Here is a 25,099-nt window from a genome sequence, read left to right as displayed (position 1 = left end):
GAGCGGCCTAACTAAGGAGAAAACATCCGTGTAAAGCCAGCCCAAAGATTAATGCCAAGTGTCTCGATGGATGTCATTTTTCAGGAAAAATCTAATCGCGTCCGGCTTCTCACAGTAGAAATAACGAAAACAGAAGTAAAGTAAACCACCAGATCTCCATAGGATACAGCCCAATGTCTAAATCACTGTTCTATTCAAGTACAGATGTAGCTGTAAAAGATCTATTCAATTGAGACCTTATGGTTTACTTCACTTGCTCATCCAGACGTGGTAATAGTGAAGAATGCCTTTAATCTAGCTTCCATTTGTTTTAAGCCATGTTGGTATATTACTCTAACATCGAGAAGATGAAAAAAAAGACCAATAAACTTTCATACCGCAAAGACTGCAATAAACTGCTAAACAAAGGCCTGCTTAAATAACCCCCAAAGTCTCTGAAAGGTAGATGATATACATAAAACAAGTATTAAAATACATCCACAGGATACACATTGTTAATATGACTGCTTTAAATTTTATGTCCTTTTTTTAGCACTTATCCTTACAGATGGTTATTTTAGTGGAATAGACTAGTTTGGAAGAAAAAAAAAATCTAACTGGAGTTTTTACAAGACAGAAGTGTATGAGCTTGTAAATCTATTACAGCTCCGCAGAAAGTGCACAGTTTTTTTTTTTTTTTTACAGCTATCTATTGATTTTCAATTTTCGAGCATCCTAAAAAATAAACAAAGAATCATTTTTATATATTTGTTTGCGATGATGTTATTGATTGCTTTTTTATGAGCCAATAATGAAATCTATAGAAGACTAACAAGACTGTATAGTTAACCTTGGCAGAGCAGCAAGTCCATTTTATGGAGCTGGAGCAGAAGGTAATACACAGTTATCTGCTTTTGTTTTTATACGCATGAGTGACCTGATATATATCACCAGGCTTTTTCTTATGTAGTGTTACATTGCCATACTTTTATCTTCTCCTTTAGAAATAATTATTTTTTCTCTTTTTTTCTTCTTTTTTTCTCTTTTTTTTTTTTATTTTTTGTTTAGGTAGTGGTATAAACAGGACATATTAAAAAGGGTGATCATATAAACCATGGTAATAAGATACATCTTAAATTTTATTAGTAAAATATGTATGTAACTCATGTATGATTTAACGTATTAAAGAGGTTGTCGAGGCTTAGGAAAACATGGCTGCTTTCTTCGATAAACAGCACCACTTTAGGTGTGTTTTTGCAACTTGGTTCTATTGAAGTGAATGGAGTTGAATTGTGATACCATACATAACCTGAGGACAGTGGTGGCACTTTTTTTTTAAAGTAAGGAGCTGTGCTTTTACTTATCCTGGAAACCCTTTTCAAAATAATAAAGAGCCTATGCTTACCTCTCTGCATTCCCCCAATGTCCTCATGCAGTGTCTATATGTCCTCCGCTAACCGCAGCTGCCTTGGGATTGACAGCCTGCTAAGCCAATCACTTACTGTGACCAGTGCTGCAGTCAGTGATTGGGCTGTCACTCTTGATACAAGTTCGTCTCTGAAGTGACGGTGGCTGTGGTCAGTGGGGGACCCGGACAAACCACAGGAGCATGGAGAGGTAAGCCTAGGCTCCTTATTATTTTCTATACAACAGCAGATACTGTATATATTTAAAGTTTTCTAATGCCGGAAAACCCCTTTAAGGCATGTGAAGAGGAATAATGCAGGGGCTTTGTTTTTTGTAAATAAATTATTACTATTTAATATACTATTACTATTTAATTTAGAATTAAAGGCACATACATCGAGACTGAATTATCTGGCTTCTCCTCCCACTGTGGCCAGTAGGTAGCCTTAAAGGGATATTCCCTCTAAGAGAATTGATTACTTGTCCACAGGATACACTGTATTTCCGATCAAGTCCCCTGTGTGAAACATGCCCTAAAAAAATATATATATATATAAAAAAAAAAAATTAAGGTTATAATATTTTCAATATATGATAATATTCCCCATTGAAGTCAATGGGAAATTGGCCGCCAGTGTTTACCCAGTATAGGAAAGAAGCTGTAATTCATTAGGGCCATTCAAATGATAAAAATACTAATTATTTAGGATCTACTTTTGCTAAATTTCTTTAAATTTCTGTTCACACGTTTTATTTTCACTCATTGTATTTAGCTTTTGTTTTACTATGTGTGAACCTAGCCTTAAACTAAACAGTAAAAAAAAAAAAAATCTACTCTTCCACAATTGTCATCTAATAGCGAGACAGGAGCTTTAACAGACATACTACAGCATAGTGCAAGCTGAAGGATCCCCCCCCTACACGTACTGACATCAGCCGTAACATTACTCATTTTGATCATGCTCTTTATCCTCGCTGCCATTAGCCGTTACCTGGTTAAGTACGGTATTTGTGCCGTAAGTCCATTGTGTAATCCATTGGCTTTTCCCAAAGGCTAGAACATTTAATAGTGAATGAAAAGTATCTCTATGGTCACAAGTGGCCCCATGTGTGTGGCCTTGCCTTAGATATACCTGTTTATTATGCTGTCACATAATGATAACTGCAGCCAGGTTTGTTTTTGCTGCTGAACTTTCATCTGTGCATATTTGGTTAGACATTAGCTGAGACACAAACTCAGATAAGAAAGCAAGGGGGTTGTAAGTTCATAGATATTACGGGCCGACAGACTAGGAAGAATTGTATGGAGCGATAAATGGCGGAGCGTTTGTTTGCTTTTCTGAGTGCTGCATTAGCCTTTAGAACAGATCCTATTGATTTACTTCCTCGAGTGATTATAGGCTAGACATTACTGGGTTTTCTCATTCCTTGTGACGTGGCTTCTCAGACATCCAGTGGTGTATATTGCAGTCCTGCCTGTCATTTCCAATAGCATTCTTGTGCGGGCTCTTAATGAAAGTAAGGTGGGCCATATAATGGTTTTCATGGACGTTATAATTGCGCTTGAAGTCTGTCATATATCTAAGGCTCTTATGTTATTGAAGGAGAAAACTGGGACAGCCTTGTCACATGAGTTTTCATTTCATAAATCCTTCCCTTTCATTCCTTATGGATGTCAAGGGCAGTAAAGCATATATATGCGTCTAACGCAGATAATCCTCGGGATCCGAATGGTTTAGGGATTTAACTACTGGGGAAAAATGACGTAATATGACATTGCAGGTGGGTTTGTATTTTCATATTCAAACAGGTTTCAATAGAGAAATAAATGAACTATATAGTAGTACTACACTATACACACTATAACCCATGCTATATGCCTGCTGTGTGCCGTAAAGGGGTGTTCCATGGAGCTGAAGACAGCTCAAGAGATATGCTCCATGGTGCTCACTTACTGTGATTTCTTGTAATCCTTCTAAGACGTGGAGGGGACAGATATAGATTTTGCTCTCTAGATGAACCCTTTAAAGCAAATGTACCACTGGTACATCGCTTTTTTACATAAATAGACCGGCCAGAAGCGGGAATGCCAGTGGTGCAGTCCTTTTTTTGAACCACTGCCTGGTTCCTGTGCACGGTACCAGTCTATTTCTGAGGACTGGAGGAGGGGCCGCTGATCCCCAGTGTGACAATCATTCTAGCCACGTCACAGAGGGGAGGGGGTTTCAACACACTGGAAACCGGTGGGCCTGCCTCCAGTGCTTCTTGCCCAGACGGTGCTCGGGAGCAGACTGGTGCTGTGCCCTGGGACCAGGCGGCAGTTCAAAAAAAGGACTGCGACACCGCCACTCCTACGTCAGCGCCGGTCTATTCATGTATAAACCCCAAAGCGATGTACCTAGTGGTACATTCCCTTTAAAGGGATGTTCTATAAAGCTGAAGACATCTGGTCCTTGGTGCTTACTTGTTGTGATTCCGTGTAAGGTTCTCAAGATCTGGAGGGGCCAAATGTATATTCTGCTCCCCACAGGAACATTTTAACAGTCAGTAATATACCATCTAGTGTATATTTTGTTACTTCCTTATGTATGAAACTAGTAAAGTTGTAGTATAACTTAAAAGTAATTTATATTACTCTTCTCAAAGGTTTAGATACTTTCCAGGATTACTAATGGAATTGCTTATATCGGATACTTAAAGGAAAACTCCCATGAAAAACTTTTTCCCAGTAATTGAAGCACATTACAACGTTATATAACTCTGTAATGTGCTTCAATCACCTATCTGCCCACCTTCCCTGTCTTTTCCCCCCTTAACACCCCACCAGTAAATGCAGGAAACTCACATATACCTAATTACTGTCGTCACCAGACTCTTCTCCCAGCTCCTTGTGACAATGAGTCATCCACAGGAAGGCTGCTCTAGATCCTGTTACACCAGCCTCCCCCTCCCCTGCTTTGTCAGGTGACTCAGCTTGCTCAGCTCCGATTGGCTGAACAACTGCAAGCCATCTGAGTCATGTCACTTGCTTATCTTCTCTAAGTGACATGACTCATTCACTCACTGAGTCCACTCGGCAGCAGGAGAGGGGTCCTGTAACTAGCTATGTGCTAGGAGTCCTGTCTCTCACTGCTCCTGTTCCACCCAGCGCATCCAAACGTAGACAATCAACACTGTTTTTCCCATCACGGAGCAGACTCACTGTCCTTTAAAAACACTGGACATGTGAATGAGGCATTACTGAAAAACCTGCCATTTGGAGGGGGGGCAGTTGGTACAGGGGTAGTATTCCCATCTCTCTGCACAGTGTAAAAAAACTTAAAGCTGATCAGTGGGGTCCAACTGCTGGGCCCCCACCAATCAAGAGAATAGAGGAAAATTGTCCCTCTGAATAAATGGTGCTCAGAGCTTCACAATTTTCAGACGCCCTATAAAAAAAAAATTAATGGAGAGCTGGCTGCACAATTTTCTTCTCCTTTTGTGATTAGTGGAGGTCCCCAACATTCAGACTTTCCTTCAGACTTCACTTTTTTCCTTTAAGATAACAATATAATGATAATTTTTGAAGATGGGAATACTTCCTTAAAGCAGCTTTTTTTTGCAATTTTTTAATAGGCTTCCCTATAAAAATTGGGGCACCAGGAAAAAATACATGAATGTACAAAGTGACAATAAATAACATTTTGTATACATTTTTTTTATAAATGCCAGAACAAAACCGTGTGAAGGAGCCCTAAAAGATTGTGATACTGTAAATACAGACATATTTTGACCACTACTTTACTTTTCATAAAACTGCGACATTTAAATTGGATTCGTGACAAGTAACAAGAAAGGAAAATGCTGTTCTCCGTAGGGAATGCAAAAACAAATGCGAAAGCACTATAAATTTCTCCAAAGTTTGCTTCTTCACAATAAAAGATTACTTTATAATAAATTGCAATCATTTTGGTAGAAAATATCCCACTCTAAAAGCTTATCCCAGCGCACTCTCCTCAGATCTCATGCAGTCAAAACTAATCACTGAAGGGTAAAAACGAAAAGCACAAATATGGTTGTTCAAGTAATGTGGAGATCAAGTGAATTTACATGGCTCCTCGAAGATGGCTGGAGGCAGTACATGATGAATGTGACTGATTAGTCATATTCCTCAATGGTTTTGGCAAGCATGTAAAATGGAGTGACTTTTGATATCCTGCATAGTTCATATACCATGCTCCTTGAGGTTTAGTGTATAGGGAAAGGCTGGTTTTGTTCAAGTTTCTTAATTAAATATAATCCCCAATCTTGATTATTCTTCTGCTCCTAATTTTATCAACAATTTGAACAGTCCTGCGGGCTGAGACTCTTCAAAGTACATCAGGCGAAAAGTAACCGGGGAAACATTCTGGTTTAAATTTAGCATTTTTTTCAAGTCAGCTTTAAAGGGGTAGTGCGGCTCTAAACAATTATTCACAATATAACACACATTACAAAGTTATACAACTTTGTAATGTGTGTTATGTATGTGAATGGCCCCCTTCCCCGTGTTTCCCCCCACCCACGCCAGACCTGGAAGTGTGATGCACTATACTCACCTGATTCGTGTCGACCCCCGTCCACCATCTTGGGACAATGATGTCATCTACTCCTTTTTTTTATTATTATGTTATGTGAACATAGCATATCAACATGAGGCTTCATAGCAAAGCTTAAAAGGATTATGTCATTTACTAAAAAATATTGGTTAAATCAAGTTTAAATATTCATATTTTTTTAAGAATTGTTGGTGATATTTTTTTTCTTCTTTAAAAAAAAAATCTTAAAATTGTGCAGTTTTCACCCTGACCACTAAGCCGAAAACTAAGCTTAGCCTTCTTTTTGTATAGAGATCACTTTTCTGTAGTGTACTCCTCATTATCACAGACAGAAGTACAATAAATAGCTTCACCAAGAGATAGATAAGACAATAGCGAACGCTCACATGAATGATCTTTGGGTGGACAGGTCACAGAGCACGCCCAGAAAATGTTTCCATTCTAGGGAGTAGGGTTTGGGACAGTGTCTTGTGTGTATGCTTATGGAGCTTGCTGTAGAACATATCTCTAAATTCTGTTAAAACAGTTCAGGCAAGATGACTGCCCCACAATAATATACACAAAAATTACAATAAGAAAATACATTAGGAAAAATTACAAAAGAGTAAGGCTGCAGAGATGAGCGAATTTGCCAAAAGTTTAGGTTCACACAAACTCAAAAATGAGCATTTGAATCACATTGCTTAGAGAAGGTGAATGCAGCCCGAGGACTGCCCCAAAAACATACAAACCCAAACTTTCACAAAGTTTTCTCATCTCTATTGAGCAGTAGAACTCTAATATGCCCTACCCTTTTCTCACACAAGATTGTCTGTTAGGGAGATTCAGGAGACCCCCATATACATTAGATAAGCACCCAATTCTGCCAAAATTGGTGGGGTCAAAGAACTTTTCACTAAAATGCATAGGGGCCGTAAAGTGTACCTGTCACAAAAAGGAAACACAGATGTGTGAAGAGTTTTTCACAGACAGGATCTGAGTGTTTTGGCTGCAACTTATCAGGAGAACGAACAGGGAGAGACATGCTCTGTGGTGTGCCTCTCTCCCTACTCTGTGTCTATGTGAGCCAGATGGCCCCATAGACTTATATTATAAGGTTATGTCCACGCTGAGTAAAAGCAGCATAATTCCACGGCGGGGGATCCCGCCTGTCTCAGTGTGTCAATTCATGTCAGTTCTTTGAGCGGAGAGCCGCGGAGAGCAGAGGCGTGGGTGGCATCCCATTGACACAGAGGGATTCCGTGGCGGGGGCTCCACAGCGGAGTTCCGCAGCTTGAACATACCCTAAAGTTGATATATGACATCAATGTGACATTGAGCCATTAGAGAACCCACTAAGCGCTGACCTCTTCTGGCTTGTTCCACTCCTGACCAATAAAAACTTTTTATATTGTTTTATGACATATCAAAAGTTTTTTTCATATTACTATCCCCAATCCTATAATATATGAATTAAAGTGATGCTTTTTGAGGTAATGAGAAGCCATCCTCCGGGATATATAATTTAATTGGAATGCTTGCTGTATAAAACCACTTCTCAATAACAGTAAAGTTTATTAGAGGTGAGTAAACAAAATGTCACGATAAGATTGTTTGCCCTTTTTTTTTGCAGCTTTAGCCGTCATATGGGCTTATTTCCTAATCACATAGGCAAAAAGTGCACATATTGCAGTAAATCACTCAGCCCCTATGGAAATAATGGTTTGAAAAAACAAACGGAGTCTTCCCACCAGATGCTACCCCTTCTCCAATAATTAATAATTAAACATCAGGCATATTGCTTAACCTTTCCAATTAGATTTCAGAGGAACATGCTGCCTATCTGCAAATTGATTCCCAAATTCCCCACTAGTCACATCATTCTGATGGTGAGAATAATAAAAATGTTAAAACAGAAATATATTACAACAACAAGTGACGTAATGATCTCGACGCTGTTATTAAGTACTTGCCAGAAGTAGTCGCAGTAGGAGTAGATATAATGCATTAGTTTATATAGTGCATGTTGTCAGCCTGTCTTATAGCCTGATGGATAATGAATGGGCATTCCTAATAACACTGATGTAACATGGATGGGTATTCTATCAACCAGGACAAAAGTCATCTCTGACCGTTACCGCAGCACAATCTTTTTCTTAGATCATCTAATTCCCATTGGTGCCCTCTACATAACCAAGTATTTTGGACACATATCCCACCAGCCATATCCCAAGCAATTCCCTAAAATAGCATTGCACTAGCACAGAATACACTATTTTAAAGGAGTCTGGCCATTTTAAAAACCTGGCAGCTGGCAGGGTGGGGGGAATAATAAAAAGCACTACTTACCTCTCCACATGCCCACAAAGCTGTCGACAGGCCCCAGAACCTGCGCAGCAAGGCATTTTCTCCCAAGTCCTGATGACGTCACGACTCGAGAGAAAATGCCGACCCAGCTGATGGATAGAATGCTCACCCAATCATGACTGGAAAGGTGTCCTTCCCCCGTCACTCAAAAGGACGCTGGTTGATCTCAGGGAGATCAACCAAAGCACTGCAGACCACACCATCACTTGTCTCGACGTCAGTGTATCTAGGACATTGCCTCCCAGAGGGCAGTGTCCTAGATACACTGACGTCGAGACACATGATTGTGTCTCTGCGGTGTTTTGGTTTATCTTCCTGCCGTCAACCAGTGTCCTTTTGCATGCACTTACTAGGCCTTGCTCCCACTAGCCAGAATCCTACTCCACACTGATGAGGGACAAACACCCGGAAACAGCTGTCTGTGGATGGATACCTTGCTTGGGTGGTTTCATTGACTGGAGACATTCCTCGGCTTGGTTTTTCCTTCCTGGAGGAAGGTCTGGCTAGCTCACTGACGTCGAGACACGTGATGGTGTCTCTGTAGTGTGTTTTGGATATCTGCCCTAGTCACTGACTGGCTGAGCAGCCATTCCATCAAGTGAGTTGTGACATGTGCAGCACCGGAGATCCTGGAGCCCAGCGGGGGTCATGGAGCGGCGAGGCATGGGGCCAGGTGAGTTATCATGCGCCCCAGTGCCAAAGTTCAGACTTATTAACTGTATTTTCTATTAGTTTTGAGCGAGCAAGCTCAGCACCCAACTGAGCACCTCATAGTGCTTGGTTAAAGGTGGCCATACACCTTCAATAGCTGATGGACGAATGATCGTTCAGCGACCAGTTATATCTCCTGCTGAACTTGTTGAAAAGTTATCAATGGTAGTTTGCCGATCGTTTGCATATTCGTACGTGTATTAATTCATTTGTAAAATCGATGTAAAAATGATTGTTCATAATAGAGATGAGCGAACCTGGAGCATGCTCGAGTCCATCCAAACCCGAACTTTCGGCATTTGATTAGCTGGGGCTGCTGAAGTTGGATAAAGCCCTAAGGCTATGTGGAAAACATGGATATAGCCATTGGCTGTATCCATGTTTTCCAGACAACTTTAGAGCTTTATTCAAGTTCAGCAGCCACCGCTAATCAAATACCGATCGCTCGGGTTCGGATGGAACCCAGTTCGCTGATCTCTAGTTCATAACAGTAATCGGTGAATGTAATAACTTGAGAATCGCTGGCTACAAAATCGCTAGCGATCGATAGTAATAGCGAATCTTCAAACGATAATCGTTACTTGGAATATGTAGGATGCAACATACATTTATGGCAGCATGCTCCCAAAAGTTCCACCAAGTTTAATAGACTGAATACAGTATGTTGTACTTTTTACCCATGTAAATCAATAGGCCAAAATAAATAAATAAATAAATGTAGAACAGATTCTAGAGTTCATTTCACAATCTCAGTTAAAAAAAAAAAAAAAAAGGGGGAATGCGTGAGTAAGATTTTCCTAAAAGAATTCTATGAGGCAACTATACAATATGCAAAACTATCCGAAAAATGTTGCCTTATGGCTCATTGCCAAAAACTTTTGCAGCACAAAAGTTTTGTGAGCTCATAATAAAATAATGTGACAGTTACTGGAAAATCAGATTAACAATCCGCTATAAATTATGAGGAAAGGTCAAGTACTATACTCTGAGCCAGATTAAATAAACTCACTTAGAATTTTTGGCGTATCACCGACTCTTACAATAATAACCAAAGTCTCCTCTGCTCGCCTATATCTTGCTACCGGCAAACATAGGCCGGCTTCAGTGCGTTATCTTTTCTGCCATGCTTCGCCATTACTTGTTGACTGCGCTGCTCATTTTCATTTTGGCTCATTTAAAGTAATTGATATTCCCCCTCCTGGAGGTAAAACTGAATTAGAGTGAGAAGAAACAGGTCTGACAATTCAATCTGATCATAATTCTCCCTGTTCTCCCATTGATTACTGGAATTTAACCAAAGAAAGTGACAGCCACCGTTTAGCATATCTAATAGACCTGAATTGGGCGACTTTAATCTGTCTAATCCCCAACTGCTGCTCGTAAACAGATTACCAAGGAAAATCTAATTTTGCTCCGTTTCTTGCACTTGGGTTGTAGGCACAACATGTGTTTTTGGCCTTTTTTTATTGTGTTTGATGACAGGCAGGGTGATGGGTGCATCTGTTCTATCTTGGTTCATTTGCATAGTTTACACTAAAAGGTTCAGTCAGGTCATGTGACAGAATGGAGCTTCAACAAAAATAATATAACATAAAGTAAACATAAAAAAAATTGAGGTCAAATAGTAAGACATGACAATTAACATGTTGTGTCATCTATGCTGCAAACACAGAGTAAAGCAATAAGAAATGTAAGATTGGAGAAAGCAGCCTATATCATAGACTTAACAATATAGGGTCTATCACATCTGATGGATAACAAGTCCTTCAAGGTTGTGTAAATGACTCACTTACGCTTTATATTTAAAGGGGTACTCCAGTGAAAGAAAAATTTTGTTTTCAGATCAGTTGGTGTCAGAAAGGTATACAGATTTATAAATTAATTCTATTTAAAAATCTCAAACTTTCCAGTACTTATCAACTGCTGTATTTCTTGCCTCTAGTTAAACTTCTCAAATCTTGCAGTATTTATCAGCTGCTGTATGTCCTATAGGCAGTATATTCTTTCCAGTCTGACACAGTGCTCCCTGGTGCCACCTCTGTCCATGACAAGAACTGTTCAAAGCAGAAGAGGTTTTCTTTAAGGCCTATATTGCTCCGACAGGGTAGTGACAAATCCCTCCCGCTCTGGACAGTTCCTGTCATGGACAGAGGTGGCAGCAGAGGGCACTGTGTCAGATTTATATTTATATATATAATCTCATCGTACCCCTTTGACATTGTTTTCCCTGAGATTTTTTTACTACAAATGGATCAAATGTAGAGAGTAAATAGCAAAATATAGTTTAACATGCACAAACAGTATTTTATCCACAGTACAATTTGAAGTGATTTGAGAGCTTTTGGTGTGTGTGTTTTTTTTTAAGAAAACACAGCAATTTTATGAAATTACAGCATGCTCTAAGTGTGGTGTTTTATTATATTTGTGTCCCTATCATCTTGAAAAGGAATGGGAAAAAGAAACTGTAAAATATATAAAAAAGACATTTAAAAAAATAGTTTTTATTCATTTATTTATTTTTCATTTGAAAATACACATGGGGTGACCCTGAAGAGCATTTATAATGGAAAGACATGTACTTCTACTGTTTTTATCAAGGTAATTTTCAATTGTCAATGTAATTTTGAAGATAAACTTTTGATGCGTCATACATAATAGCAAATCATATCCAACAGCACAAGAGTATGAAGTCCAAGCAGCTTTCTAAGGGTGGTATTACACGGGCCGAGCAGGGCCCAATAATACCTGTAAACGAGCAGCGATCTGCTAGATCGCCGCTCGTTTACTGGGCCTATTACATGGCCCGATAATCGTTAAACAAGGGCTGCAAGGACATCGTTACCGATGTCCTTGCAGCTGACAGGCCACTCAGCCAATCACAGGCCGGGACCGCCGCGGCCTGTGATTGGCTGGGCGGCCTGTCAGTTGACAGGCCACTCTGATGTTACAGCGCGCGGGACCCGGGGAGAAGAAGACCGCAGCAGCAGCCCTGGAACGTGGATGGGTAATGTATATCGTTAGTCGCCGCCCGCGCACCACTATTACACGTAGCAGTGCGCGGACGGCGCCCGACAAAAATATGTCTAAACCTATATCAACGATCAGCCGATGATCGTTGTCATCGGCTGATCGTTGTATTTATTACATGGAGCGATGATTGTCCGAATCGGGCCGATTCTGCCGATTATCGTTCCATGTAATAGTACCCTTAGAGATGTGGCTGCAAACAATTCCAATGGTGGTTTGTTTACATCAAGTAATGTACGAGGACAGCATCTAGTAGATGAAAATCACTTTAAATCTTTATTGCTTCACCCGGTATAGTGCAATGTTTCGGACCTCCATAGACCTTAACATGATCCATGTGGAAAGTTTTGGTAAGTCAGGGTCTGGGTGACGAGACCCCCACTAATCTCTGAAATGAGAAACTAGGAGCCAGAAATCCAGGATTTTGGTTTAACAGTCTGGCACAATTTTAGCTGTGGTCTAAACCTAGATGCAATGGACTTGTCAAACAGCCCGAGTCACCTTGATAAATGTAGAGCAGTCTCCTAAGATTTGGCCACTGGTAAACAATGTACTGTACATTGTGGGGCCATTAAAGGAGAAGTAAAAGACGACCGCAGGCAGGGGCAGGGGGGCAATTGATTACAAGCACTAACTTACCTCTCCCCTTGCCCGCAGTGAGTGGCAGGACTGGCCGCAGGACTACAACCGGGCTTTGGGATCTCCATAGCTGATGCACCATGACCCAGCTGGTGGACTGGCTGCTCAGTCAGTCGGTGACTGGGGCAGAATGCCACTCCATTTACTCATTGGCTGAGCGGCCAGTCAATCAGCCAGGACAGGCCCCCCCCCCCCCCCGAGTTGTGACATCATTACAACTTGGGGAAAATCCTTTAAAGGTCCTGCAGCCAGACACGCCGCTCAGTGCTAGCGCGAGGAGATGTAAGTTACTACTTGTAATCAATATTCCCTCTGCCCCTTCCTGCTGCCGGCTTTTGTGATCCGCCAAACTTCTCCTTTAAGAACAACCTCCAAGAGATGATGTTGGTGGTGTTTAACGTGAGGGGTTTAATGTGATGGAAAATCATGGCCAACCCCCTTGTTCTTAGGCTCCCCATAGAGAACACAGGAAAGCTCAGCCGTGCCAAACCTTCCTGTATATGGGGAGAACGGACAGCAGGCTGGAGAGATAACTGACGGCTAGACGGTCGTTCGGCCATTAGTTATTGAAGGTTTATGGGGAATTTTACACTAAGAAATAGACCGTTTTTATCTAAGCCATTTTTTCTATGGGAGCATACCATACCTCACGAGGTACCATATGATGGCGCACAACCATGTAATGTTGTACAGGATCCTTGCATGGTCTTCTACTCTTTGCATTGTCTGCTGAAAGGATTCATTTAGAAGTAGAAACAGCAACTATAAGATGTCATAACATAGTAGGATTAATAAAAGAGGAGAAACAGCACTTGGCAGGGTCTCCAATGTACTTTAATCACTCCCAGATTTGGTCACTGGTTGGGTTTTCAAGTCCACCGCACAGTATTACGAGTCCTTGTAAACATATAAATATGTAGGGAAAGAAAATATTTATATGGCTAAATTGAGTTTAACGTACAAATACTACATAAAGATCCGTTTATGGCATTTTTTCTGCTCTAAATCAGCCGTCTGTAGTCCATTTGTGCCCTGTTTTAAGATCTAACTGCTTACGTTGCGGCTGTGTTTAATTTTATAAGCAGTTTGTAAAGCAGTGGCTGTTTTCTTTCTATCATGGTGTATAGGGAGTTATTTGCCTTTCCCTTTAAAAGGAAATAATGTAGCAAAAAGATGAATTCTTCTTTTAGTGCTAATAGCATTTCTGTATTTACACAGGCACATAATAGAGTATGTCTGGGTTTGCATATGAATACATTTAAGTTGTGACTCGGATTTCAAGCTGTTTCTTAAAGAGTCACTGTGTTGAAAAATAATTTTTGACGTGATCAGGCTTGTCAAAAGTTATTGATGTCACTGGGTCTCACTACTGAGACCTACTGGGATCAGGAGATATAGCCTGAGAGAGCACAGCAGCCATGCCATCCACTCCCTGGTAGCGTAGCAATTCAAACAATGTAGCCTTAAGCCCCTATTACACGGGGCGACACGAGGAGCAAACAAGCGTTGTCAGCGCTTGTTTGCTCCTCGTTCCCCGCTCGCTGCCATCGCTAATATACGCAACAGCAGCGAGCGGGTAAGTGCAGGGGAGGCCGCGGGGAGCTACGGGATCGCTAGATTGTCCGGTCAGCCCCTAGAAGATAGCAAGATAGCAGCGGCCTGCTGCCGCTTCTATTCCACAGGGCGACGGCAGCAGATCGTTGCTATATTATCCGTTTGTCTTTCAACATGTTGAAAAACAAACAACAACAACGATAAGCCGACATCGTTTATGTCGGCTGATCGTTGCCTTCTCTTACACGGGACAATTATCGGCCGTAACGGCTGATATCGTCCGAATACGGACGATAATTGTTCCGTGTAATAGGGCCTTTACATTGTCGGAATTAGCTGTTACGGAGATACAGCCGGCGAGTGGATGATGATGATGCCACGCGCTCTCCCTTGCAAAGGCTTCCCCGCGCCGGTCTACCCATGTGAACATCTTAAAGCGAATGTACTACTGGTTCATTTGCTTTAACTAAATCCCTGCTCCCATGTCCCATACTGGATTTATTGAAAAGTGCATGTCTTTTAATAAATCATGCCAATGTAAAGGCTGTCTCAAAAGTCGACACCAGCTGTGAGCTGGTACAGATTTGCACAATGAGGGTAAACGGCATAAGTCATGGTAAATTTGGCACAGGCTCACACCCTCTCTGTGCCTTGACAGCCCATCAGATGAATCGGGTGTACATCTGCAAAAAGTTGCACATTTTGGCACAAATCATATAGAAAATATAGGAGTTCTGCAAAATTTTATAGTTACTTAAATCTGTCTCATATCCAGCAATGAAAGCTTGGAAAATAGTAACGCTAAAGAAATTTGGGAAATGTCTGTGAATTTTGAAACATGTTACAGAAATGTGAAGACGCAGTGGATATTTCCCATTATTTCCCACTACATATGCTCCTGGTATATTACATAATGGAAAACTGTGTCTGTAATGTTTATAATAGCCCGAGAGAGGAAAGAGACAGGGAAACTAACCTTCGGCTATTACATCATATAAATGCTGGATTTACTGTAAGACGGCCCACTGAGCTGTCAAATAACCTTATAACATGGAGCTTTACATTACATAATTTTAAAGTAAAATTAAAGTTTAGTTCCCCCACACAGTATATTGTACATTATAACATTTTCCATATCCATATTCACCTCATAATTTCATCAGACTCTAGCATTCAAGGTTTCAACAACACATATTCCCTGTCTATGCTACTTCTGTTTCATACACAGAGCTATATGTATTAAAGTGACTACAAATTTATTGTATATTTGTACCTACATGTACAAACTTGGCCCAGATTCACCGAAACCCTCCAAGTGCAGATAGAGAGACTTCAAATGTGCCAATATTTATCAACTATTTGACGAATCTGTTGCATCTGGAGACAGTCTACTCTCACGATTATGCCATGGTAACCACATAGTTTCAACAGGTTGGAAAACCTCTATGTGAACAGGCACTTAAAGAAGAAGTCCAGCGTTTTTCAAAATTTGACAAGGGCAGGAGGAAAATTGATTACAAACAGGAAAGTCCTGTCCCAGCTGATGGACTGGCCGCCCAGCCAATCAGCGACTGGAATGGCATCCCGCCATCCTGAGCAGCTGAGCGGCCAGTCCATCAGCTGGGTTATTACATGTCAGCGGCAGAGATCCCAAGGATAATCAAGTTACTACTGGCTGCCGTATTTTAAAAACCGTCGGACATCTCCTTCAATCCATATTCAGTTTGCTCCCCCTAGTGGCCACCTCCTGCTGCATAAATGATTCCATTTAAGAAATCTGCATATGCATAGGGACAGTCTGCAATACAGGAGAGAAAAGAGCGCTGCACCTCACACCTATGGCTGACACTAGTGCCTCTCTGCTGCATAAAAAGCATCAGAATTTTGTGTATGAATTGATCAAGCCACACTGCCCCATGTACCGCGTGCAGGTATCTGATACACATGGGTCCCTACACTAAGTCCACACTGTGCCGGTCAGTGACCACCACCCATGCAGGCATGCACAGCCAGGGAAGAGAGGCCATGGAACGGCCCTGTGATCCCCATATCACAGGACCAGACCCAAAAATGCCACACCAGAACCCGGCCAGCACCGCCGGCGGAGAAGGTCGCCCCCAAACAGCACGAGTCTGGATTAGTCTGCATAGGGACAGTCTGTTTCCTCCCTGGGTAAAAGTACATCATTTGATCCTTCTATTGTATTGACTCCTCATCCTGACCATTATCTTAACCCTTTCATGACCTGGGATCAAAATGATCCCATAAGCTGATGTCCCTATGTCTGCCCCCTCTCCTCTGTCACCTCCAACAATCTTGTGACAGCGGCAGGGGAGAGAGGGGAGGGAGCAGAGCTCACGGGCGTGCGCCCCGCCTTCCCTCCCTCAGCGGGAGGAGGTTAATCTTGTTTTTGAATTATACTCCTATGTTGTCCTTTGGATTTGTTGCTTGATTGACTCTACTGGTATGACTGTCTCAGGACTGTATCCTGGCAGCTTATGCTTTGGCAAATTTCTTGTCATATTTCCACCTCTTGGCAGGTGTTAATGGTAAAGTACAATCTATTTTAGACTCTGCACCTTAGTCTGGCCGGCATCAAACTAATTGTGGCTTATAGGATCCAATTCTCCGTTGGGAAATATAATACATTGTTTGTACCATAAAAGCAGAGCTGAGAGCCCTAGCACCATCTACATTAATATGCGGTATCCATTGATATAATGAAAATCTAATAATTGAGTCTAGCAGCCTATCTCTGCATTTGTAGACATTTTTATATGTTCTATATTTATCTGTGTACTTTGGGTGTACTACTCTCCCGGGCAGCGCTCATCAATATTTAGCAGGCAGCTGCTTCCATACAGTTTAAGGCTTCGGCTAATTTGACAAGGTCAAAAGTGGCATCATTCCCATCGCAAACAATTGCGAAACATTAGGCCAGGCTTTTTTCTTGAATTAATCGCTAAATCATTAACTTCTCTGTCACTACCAAAGTATCCTATCTACTGCCACTGTCCTAGTCAATCAATAACGTTAGACGGGGGATACAAATCCTTATCTCCCACAGGAGCAGCTAAGCCCTTTTACTGATTTTACTCTTACTGATGGGGAATCTGCCCAACATGCTGCACGCGCTTCATCCTTACAAGCACATGGCTTGGTTACCTGTTACAATGGTTATACCTCCTAAATGTGTACAGTATATACTTGTAATAGTACATGTGTTTATCTTAGATCTCCATTGATATCTGAAGCATGGATCTGGAATTTCTGTGCAAGGGGCCCTACCTCTACCCAGTGGACTGAGCCAACTGCTTCTGGACTCATTCATTGTGTATTTTGGCACTAAACAGCCAACTGGTGGGTGTGCTCAGTGTCAGTGATTGATGGCCTATTCTGTGGATAAGCCATCAATCTCTTTTGCCTGTGGTTGTTAACCCTTTTACGACCATAGGTCATTGATTTCTCAATGCCCAGGTCGTTTTTGGACATCAGCTTATGGGACCAAAAGATCCCATAAGCTGATGTCCCTATGTCTGCCCCCTCTCCCCTGTCCCCTGCTGCTGTCACAATCTTGTGACAGCGGCAGGGGAGAGAGGGGAGGGGGCAGAGCGCAATGCCTTCCCTCCCCCTGCCGGCTTCTGTAGCCTGGCTACCATCGGGACTCTGCGATCACTTTACAGAGCCCCAATGGGCATTGGACAGAGAATTCTCCCTCTGTAGAGGGAAAATTCTCTGTCAGGAGCCCTATAAATGCCATATTTTTACCAACTGTCGAAAATCCCTTTTATTGCACAGGCTAGTATGGGCTATCGCCCAGCTTACCCAAAAAGAGATAATCATAACTAATAAATGTCTGTATAGAAAGTGAACAACTTAAAGAGTATCTGTCATGATAAATAACTTTTAACATGTCATCATGAAGTCAAAAGTTACTGATTGCAGCGGGTCTCTGCTGACACCCGGTGCAATATGAAGATAAAGCTGGGGAGAGAATGTGGTGACATTGGGTCTCTACTCTCCTGTCATCAGCTAGTTCCGACTCTCTAGGCTCAAAAACTAATATGAACCGAAAATAACTGGATAAGCTAGTGGCCCGGGAGTGGAGCTTACTGCCGACACGTTCTCTTCTCCACTGTATCTTTATATTACACCAAGTCTCAGCACTGAGACTTGCTGCAATCACTAACTTTTGACATGCCTGATGTCAGAGATTATTTATATTGACAGTAACTATTTAATAACAAATGACAAGTTAGGACACTATATATATATATATATATATATATATAATTTTTTTCTTTATTAAATTACATTTGTACATATAAAATTATCATGATACATAATGGGGGAATATATCAAGAATAGTACGCCAGCTTCCTGCCATTAGAAAGTTTTTTTGGGCTCATTTGAACATTTTTCTTTTTTACTTTGTGTGGGTTTTACACTATGCTTACCATTACAATAAATAAATAAATAAATAAATAAATAAGTGTAGCTTAGTGTTGGCCATCCCATTTATTACAATACATGTCATAAAACTGTCATGAACTGTCATAGCTAAAATCTATGCTAGCTTGTAGCTGGGTACTCAGCCGGATGAAGTGTGCAAACGCACAAAACTTTGTTTGTTGTGTTGCAGCTGGTATATATTTCAAAGTGTGAAGCACAAAAGTCACCTATGCAGTAGTTTTAGTAAGAGGCCTGAGTCTCACAGGCACATTGGGCGCTGCTGCTTTTCATATATAAAATGGCGGCCTATGTTAAATTCCCCCAAATTCGCTCCAAATTTCAGGTTTTAGTATGGTCCAACTAAAAAAAGGACATGTATGACTACAAATTCTGCCAAGTTTTAATAAACATTTGGATTCCTACCATACGATTCCTTCAACTGTCTAATTTTACTGAAGAGTTAGCAGTTCCTTGGAAGTGACCTACTTATCTCGACAAGACCTATAAATTCTCAAGCAGCTTGTCCTCAGCAGGATCTCACTGCACAAATGAGAATGCCTTTCTAGGAGCATGTTGAGTTTGCAGTTACTTTGCAGTCTGTTCTACCTTTGTAAATTTATATCCCGGCTCTCGCTGAAGTTTACAAAAGAACGAAGCATTTACTTCATAACTTTGATGTCAATTGTCAACCCCCCTAGTGTTTTTTTATGCAATTAAAGGCCTCCAAGACAAGAAATTTCAAAGATCTAACTTATCATCACTCACTCATGAAAATCAACTCCAAAGCATTTGCTGGTTACGCATATTTCTATTCAGTCTGACTTTCTGCATTTCTCGTTCTCTTGAAAGCATCTGCTGAATGACACTTTAAAAAGCTTCATTAGTGATTATATGTAACTAACCCTACACAATGGAAGAACTAGCGTTGGCTCATTGCACAGAAGTAAGTTAGTCAGAACACGTTTACCAAGTACTTTAGTGAAATGTACCGTGTGGGTCTCCCACTACTTTATTGTATGTGGAAATTGTACAAATGTTTGCTGTAAATGCACAGTATAGGAACGTGTGGGTGGACAAAAAACAGCTCCCATCTAGTTACTTTGTGTATTTTGCGGCTGGGTGAGTTAGCGTTTTAGCATCTAGACTTTTGATACCAATTGCAGCTAAGTGGCAAAAAAAAAAAAAAGTTAGAGTGCCTAAGACAAAAAGAGAAATTAATTAAAGGGTTACTCCGACTATTTTTTAATTGTTATTTTGAATCAACTGGTGTCACAAAGTTATATAAAATCTTACAGTACTTATTAGCTGCTGTATGTCCTGCAGGAAGTGGTGTATTCTTTCCAGTCTGACACAGTGCTCTCTGCTGCCACCTCTGTCCATGTCAGGAACTGTCCAGAGCAGGAGAGGTTTTCTACTTCTCTGGACAATTCCGTAAATGGACAGAGGTGGCAGCAGAGAGCGCTGTGTCAGACTGGAAAGAATACACCACTTTCAACAGGACATACAACAGCTTATAAGTACTGGAAGACTGGATATTCTTGATATGTTTAAATATATGTTGGATATGTTTAAATATAAGAAAATCACAAATCTATATAACTTTCTGATTTGAAAGAAAAAAGTTTTACCAGAGTACCCTTTTAGGTTCCTTACTTGCCTGATACCCAATTGCTGCCATTCTGATGATGCCTGGATCCCTTCTGCTCCCTCCTTTGACCTTCAGAAAATACCCTCTCCTCACTGCAGTATATTATTACCACAATCTATTGTGCCTGCGCTCTTTGTTAGGCCCCGGATTATGTGATAAGGTTGCTATTGGTACCGTTTTGTGGTAGATGGGACTTTGGTATCATTGTGATAACTATGATGTGAGGCAACCAAAAGAAAAAACATTTTTTTCGGAAACTCTAGATCGTGCATGAAATGAGCTTTCTTGAACTAGGGGAAAATATGCGTAGATTGTTTAATAACTGGCTCAGCGATCTAATAGTGGATAGTAAACAGATAATTATTACAGGGATTATCCTGGATTACAAAAAAAAACAAAAACAAATCAACACTACTTTTTGCAAAACAGTGCCACCCCTGTCCTCAGGTTGTGTGTGGTATTACAATATAGCTCCCATCACTTCTATGAAACTGAACTTCAAAACCCACACCTAAACTGAGGACAAGAGCGGTGCTGTTTCTGGAAGAAAGCAGCCATGTTTTTCAAAGCCTGGATAACTCCTTTAGGGTATATTCACACGGGCGGGCTCGCAGCGAGATTCTCGCTGCGAGCCCGGCAGGTCCTGTCAGTTCCCATAAACTACATACTTGCTGCGGTCTAAACGACCGCAGCGAGTATGTAATTATACCGCGCTTAACCCCTTCTACTCCCGTCGGCTGTAAGCAGCATACATTAACTGTCCTTGCTGCACGGGTCCGGCGTCCTGCTCCCCCGCCCGGCCAATCAGTGGCTGCGGCTGGGCAACACACTAATTGGCCGGACGGGAGAGCAGGACGCCGGACCCGTGCAGCAAGGACAGGTAATGTATGCTGCTTACAGCGGGGGAGCCGGCGGGAGTAGAAGGGGTTAAGCGCGGTATAATTACATACTCGCTGCGGTCGTTTAGACCGCAGCAAGTATGTAGTTTATGGGAACTGACAGGACCTGCCGGGCTCGCAGCGAGAATCTCGCTGCGAGCCCGCCCGTGTGAATATACCCTCAATGGTACACCAAGAGATTAGGTCACCTCTCTTTTACTTGACTCTGACTTTGTAGTCCTGACCCCATGTGTCAGTATTGAGCCTTTTCTTTTTGGTATGTTTATTAATGACCTTATTAGTCATCTTTTAGTATTATTTTAATATTTGCAGATGATAGTAAGCTCAGTAGGGTAACACAGAGGAGGATAATGTCATACGATCTGCCAGCTCTGCGCTTGCTTCCCCCTAGTTCCCCGCTCGCTGCCTGTGCTATTACACACACAGACAGTGAGCAGGGAGGAGCAGGAGGGGCCACCCAAACAATCCTTAAGGCCCTATTCCACTGGACGATTATAATTCGCATAATTGTTAACGATAAACGATCCAAACAACCGCTATTGCAAAAGACCTGACATCGTTCACCCATTTACATGGAAGATAATCATTACCTATGATCGTTCTTGCAGTCGTCTTGTCACCGGTATTGCGTTCGTCACTACTGCGAACAACCGAACGACATCTTATTCAATGTGAATGATTTGCGAACGAGCAACGATAAAAATAGGTCCAGGTCTTATTAAACGATTAACGATTTCTCTTTCGGTCGTTAATCATTAACTGCTATTCAAACGTACGATTATCTTTTAGATTTGAACGATTTAACGATAATCAGAACGATAATCGTCCCGTGGAATAGGACCCTTAGCCATGGACTGCTGCCACCGCTACTATTTCATAGAGTGACACGCAGCAGATAGTCACTGACATAATTGGGATCTTTCAGCATGTTGAAAGACCAAGATCAGCCGACATCGGGCATGATGATTGCCTTTCAACATGTGTTATTACACTTATCCACTATTGGCTTGAACAGTCGGTATTCAGCCAAATAAAGCCGATAATTGTTTATTATAATGTGACCTTTATTCACTTGGGCTGAAAAAATTTAAAATATTATAGTTTTTGTTAAATAGTAATATACTTGATAAAACTGAAAGGGACTTGCCTTATTAGCGCCTAGGAAATCTAAGTGCCCTATTCCACAGGAATGATAATCGTCCGAATTGGCCCCATTTGGCCCGATTATCGCTCAGTGGAGTAGAGAGAATGATCAGCAGATGATCGTTCATTTAGGGCCAGACCTAAAATCATTGTTCCTCCACCGCGCATCGCTATGGTGAAATAGCGGTGCGCGGTGGGCGACCGTCTATTTGAGAAGCGCAGCATACATTACCTGCAGGGCTTCTCCTCCACGCTGTCTTCCTCCCCGGGTTCCGCGCGCTCTAGCTTCAGAATGGCCTGTCAGCTGACGAAGCGCTCAGCCAATCACAGGCCAGGACCGCCGTGGCCTGTGATTGGCTGAGTGGCCTGTCAGCTGACAGGCCATTCTGAAGCTAGAGCGCGCGGGACCCGGGGAGGAAGACAGAGTGGAGGAGAAGACCTGACAGGTAATATATTGCTGCAAGGGCTGCAAGGACATTGGTAACGATGTCCCTGCAGCCCTCGCTCAATGATCATCGGGCCGTGGAATAGGCCCAGTAAACAAGCGGCGATCTAGCAGATCGGCGCCCGTTTACATCGTTGATCGGGCCCTTCCCGGCCTGTGGAATAGGACCCTAACTCTTGTGGCCAGTACCAGGCAGCTGCTGCCAAAGCCAAAAAAAAAATCATGGGATGCATCAAAAGGTACTTGAATCCTTTGGAGAAGAATATGGACCACATGGAAATCTGTGTACAATTTTGAGCACCTGTGAATAAGAAAGATGCAGCTGAGCTGGAGTACGGTTACATTTGTTATTGTCTTAGTCATCGTTTTTCAATCAGTTGGAACAGAAATACTTGTAGTCAATCAGACCTTGTGACCAATGTACAGACCGCGTGTTAGGCAGCAACCTGAATCTTGATGTGTGTGTGTGTGTGTGTGTATGTATATGTTAACCTTTCTTCTACATGATTCTAAGTAATCCTATTATGTTGATGAACAATTGTTAATACGCAGGCTGTAGAGCTATTGATGAATTCCTCCATATAAATGATATACATCTGTGTTTTATTACAGAGTTTCCTAGACCCGGCCAACAGGACCCGAGATCAGGTCAGTTTACAGTAAAGAGGAAACGTTTCTAATTGAATTTCTAATTCTCGTCTTTACGATGTCAGTGTTTATTTCCTAAATTCCTAAGATTATTTATCCGTTGGTAAATCAAACAGATAAGCCCCCCCCCCCCATTGGAAATTCTTTTGTTGTTAAGGACCAAGTCCTATTTTTCACATCTGACCGATATTGTTTTAAGTGCTAGTAACTTCATGAAACCGAAACTTATATAAATGATTTTGAGATTTCTTTCTCCTGAAAAAGTATACTTCATGTTAGTAGTAAACAGAGATGAGCGAATTTGATGAGAGTTTGAGTTAGAGTGAATTCGAACAATAGGTATTTGAATCCCACTGACTGGAGAAGGTGGATGCAGCCTGAAAAAAACATGGATACAGCGACATGTTCAAACAACGTATGAGACCAGCCCTTCTGTGACCCGGCTGGGTTACAGAATGGCCGGTCTCTGAAAAGATCATCCCGGCCGGTACTGCAGTACAGGTCAGATGATCTTTAGGACCACAGAGTTCTGATAGGGCGCATTACTGTGCGCCCGCATCAGAACTTCCCACTGCACACTATGGAGCGTGCGGCCGGAGCCGCTCGCTCCATAGTGTGCACTGACAGGGTTTTCTGCGGCCGCTATTCAATGAATAGCAGCCGCAGAAAACTGACATGTCAGTTGTTTGCGGCGCCGCTAGGGATCCTGGCCGGAGCGTATATTATGTGAATATGCTCCAGCCGGGATCCCATGGACAGCAAGGTAACGTATATTTTTGTAATAATCACGGCCATTATACAACAGAAGTGGTTTTATGAAAATTTACGTTATGTGAACATAGCCACAGGCTGTATCTATGTCTTCCAGGTAGTCCTCACATGAACTTGAACTTTTAGCAAGTTCGCTCATCTCTAGTAATACTTTTTGGTTCATACATTAACCCTTTCTTTGTGAAAAATCCTAAAATATCATAAACAATTGAAAAGTTTGCATTTCTCTAAATCTGAAATTCTTTGCATGTAAGACAAATGAAATAATAATTCACATACTATATGTCTACTCTATGCGGGCAGTATTTTATAAAGGTCAATTTACTTTTTAGGATATTAAAAGGCATAGGGGTTTGGCAGCATTTTTCTTTTTATTTCACATACAGTAACAGCAGTAACAACAATTACAGTAACAGGAATGCCGATAAAACACACCAACATCAGTGACAAATAGGTAAACTAGGAGCGACAATTAGGTACACTAACAAGAGCAAATATATCAGGTACAGCAACAGAGCACAGGGACAACGATCAGGTACAGTGACAGGGGTGATTATAGGTAAAGCAATGGGAATAATGGGGATTATCACGTACACCAACAGGCAACAGGCTGGAATATCATTTACAGCAACAAGGGACAGGGATGAGTATTAGTTACAGCAACAGGAGACATAGGTAACTATTAAATACAGCAACAAGAGTCAGGGGCAACTATTGAATTGATAGAGGACAAGGCATAACCAGGGTAGAAAGGGGTTAATACAGTATGTGTGTTTGTATTTACTGTACTGTGCCAGTATGGCTGTTCTCTTCCAGCTCTGAACTCCTCCCACGCCGAACAGACTAGATCCAG

The 25,099-nt window shown here is 41.6% G+C and overlaps 1 protein-coding gene across 1 annotated transcript in view; it reads left to right on the top strand.

The window, feature by feature from the left end:
- Positions 1-25,099, top strand: part of UNC5C (unc-5 netrin receptor C) — a 332,506-nt gene that overhangs the window by 54,165 nt on the left and 253,242 nt on the right. Inside the window, exon 2 of the mRNA XM_069978343.1 lies at positions 23,440-23,475. Coding sequence (XP_069834444.1) covers positions 23,440-23,475 — 36 coding nt within the window. The remainder of the gene's footprint in view (positions 1-23,439; positions 23,476-25,099) is intronic.

The sequence above is a fragment of the Dendropsophus ebraccatus genome, chromosome 7 (assembly GCF_027789765.1).
Source record: "Dendropsophus ebraccatus isolate aDenEbr1 chromosome 7, aDenEbr1.pat, whole genome shotgun sequence".
NCBI classification, from domain to species: Eukaryota; Metazoa; Chordata; class Amphibia; order Anura; family Hylidae; genus Dendropsophus; species Dendropsophus ebraccatus.
The sequence above is the reverse complement of the archived record's forward strand: the minus strand, read 5'-3'. Positions and strand labels throughout refer to the sequence as shown.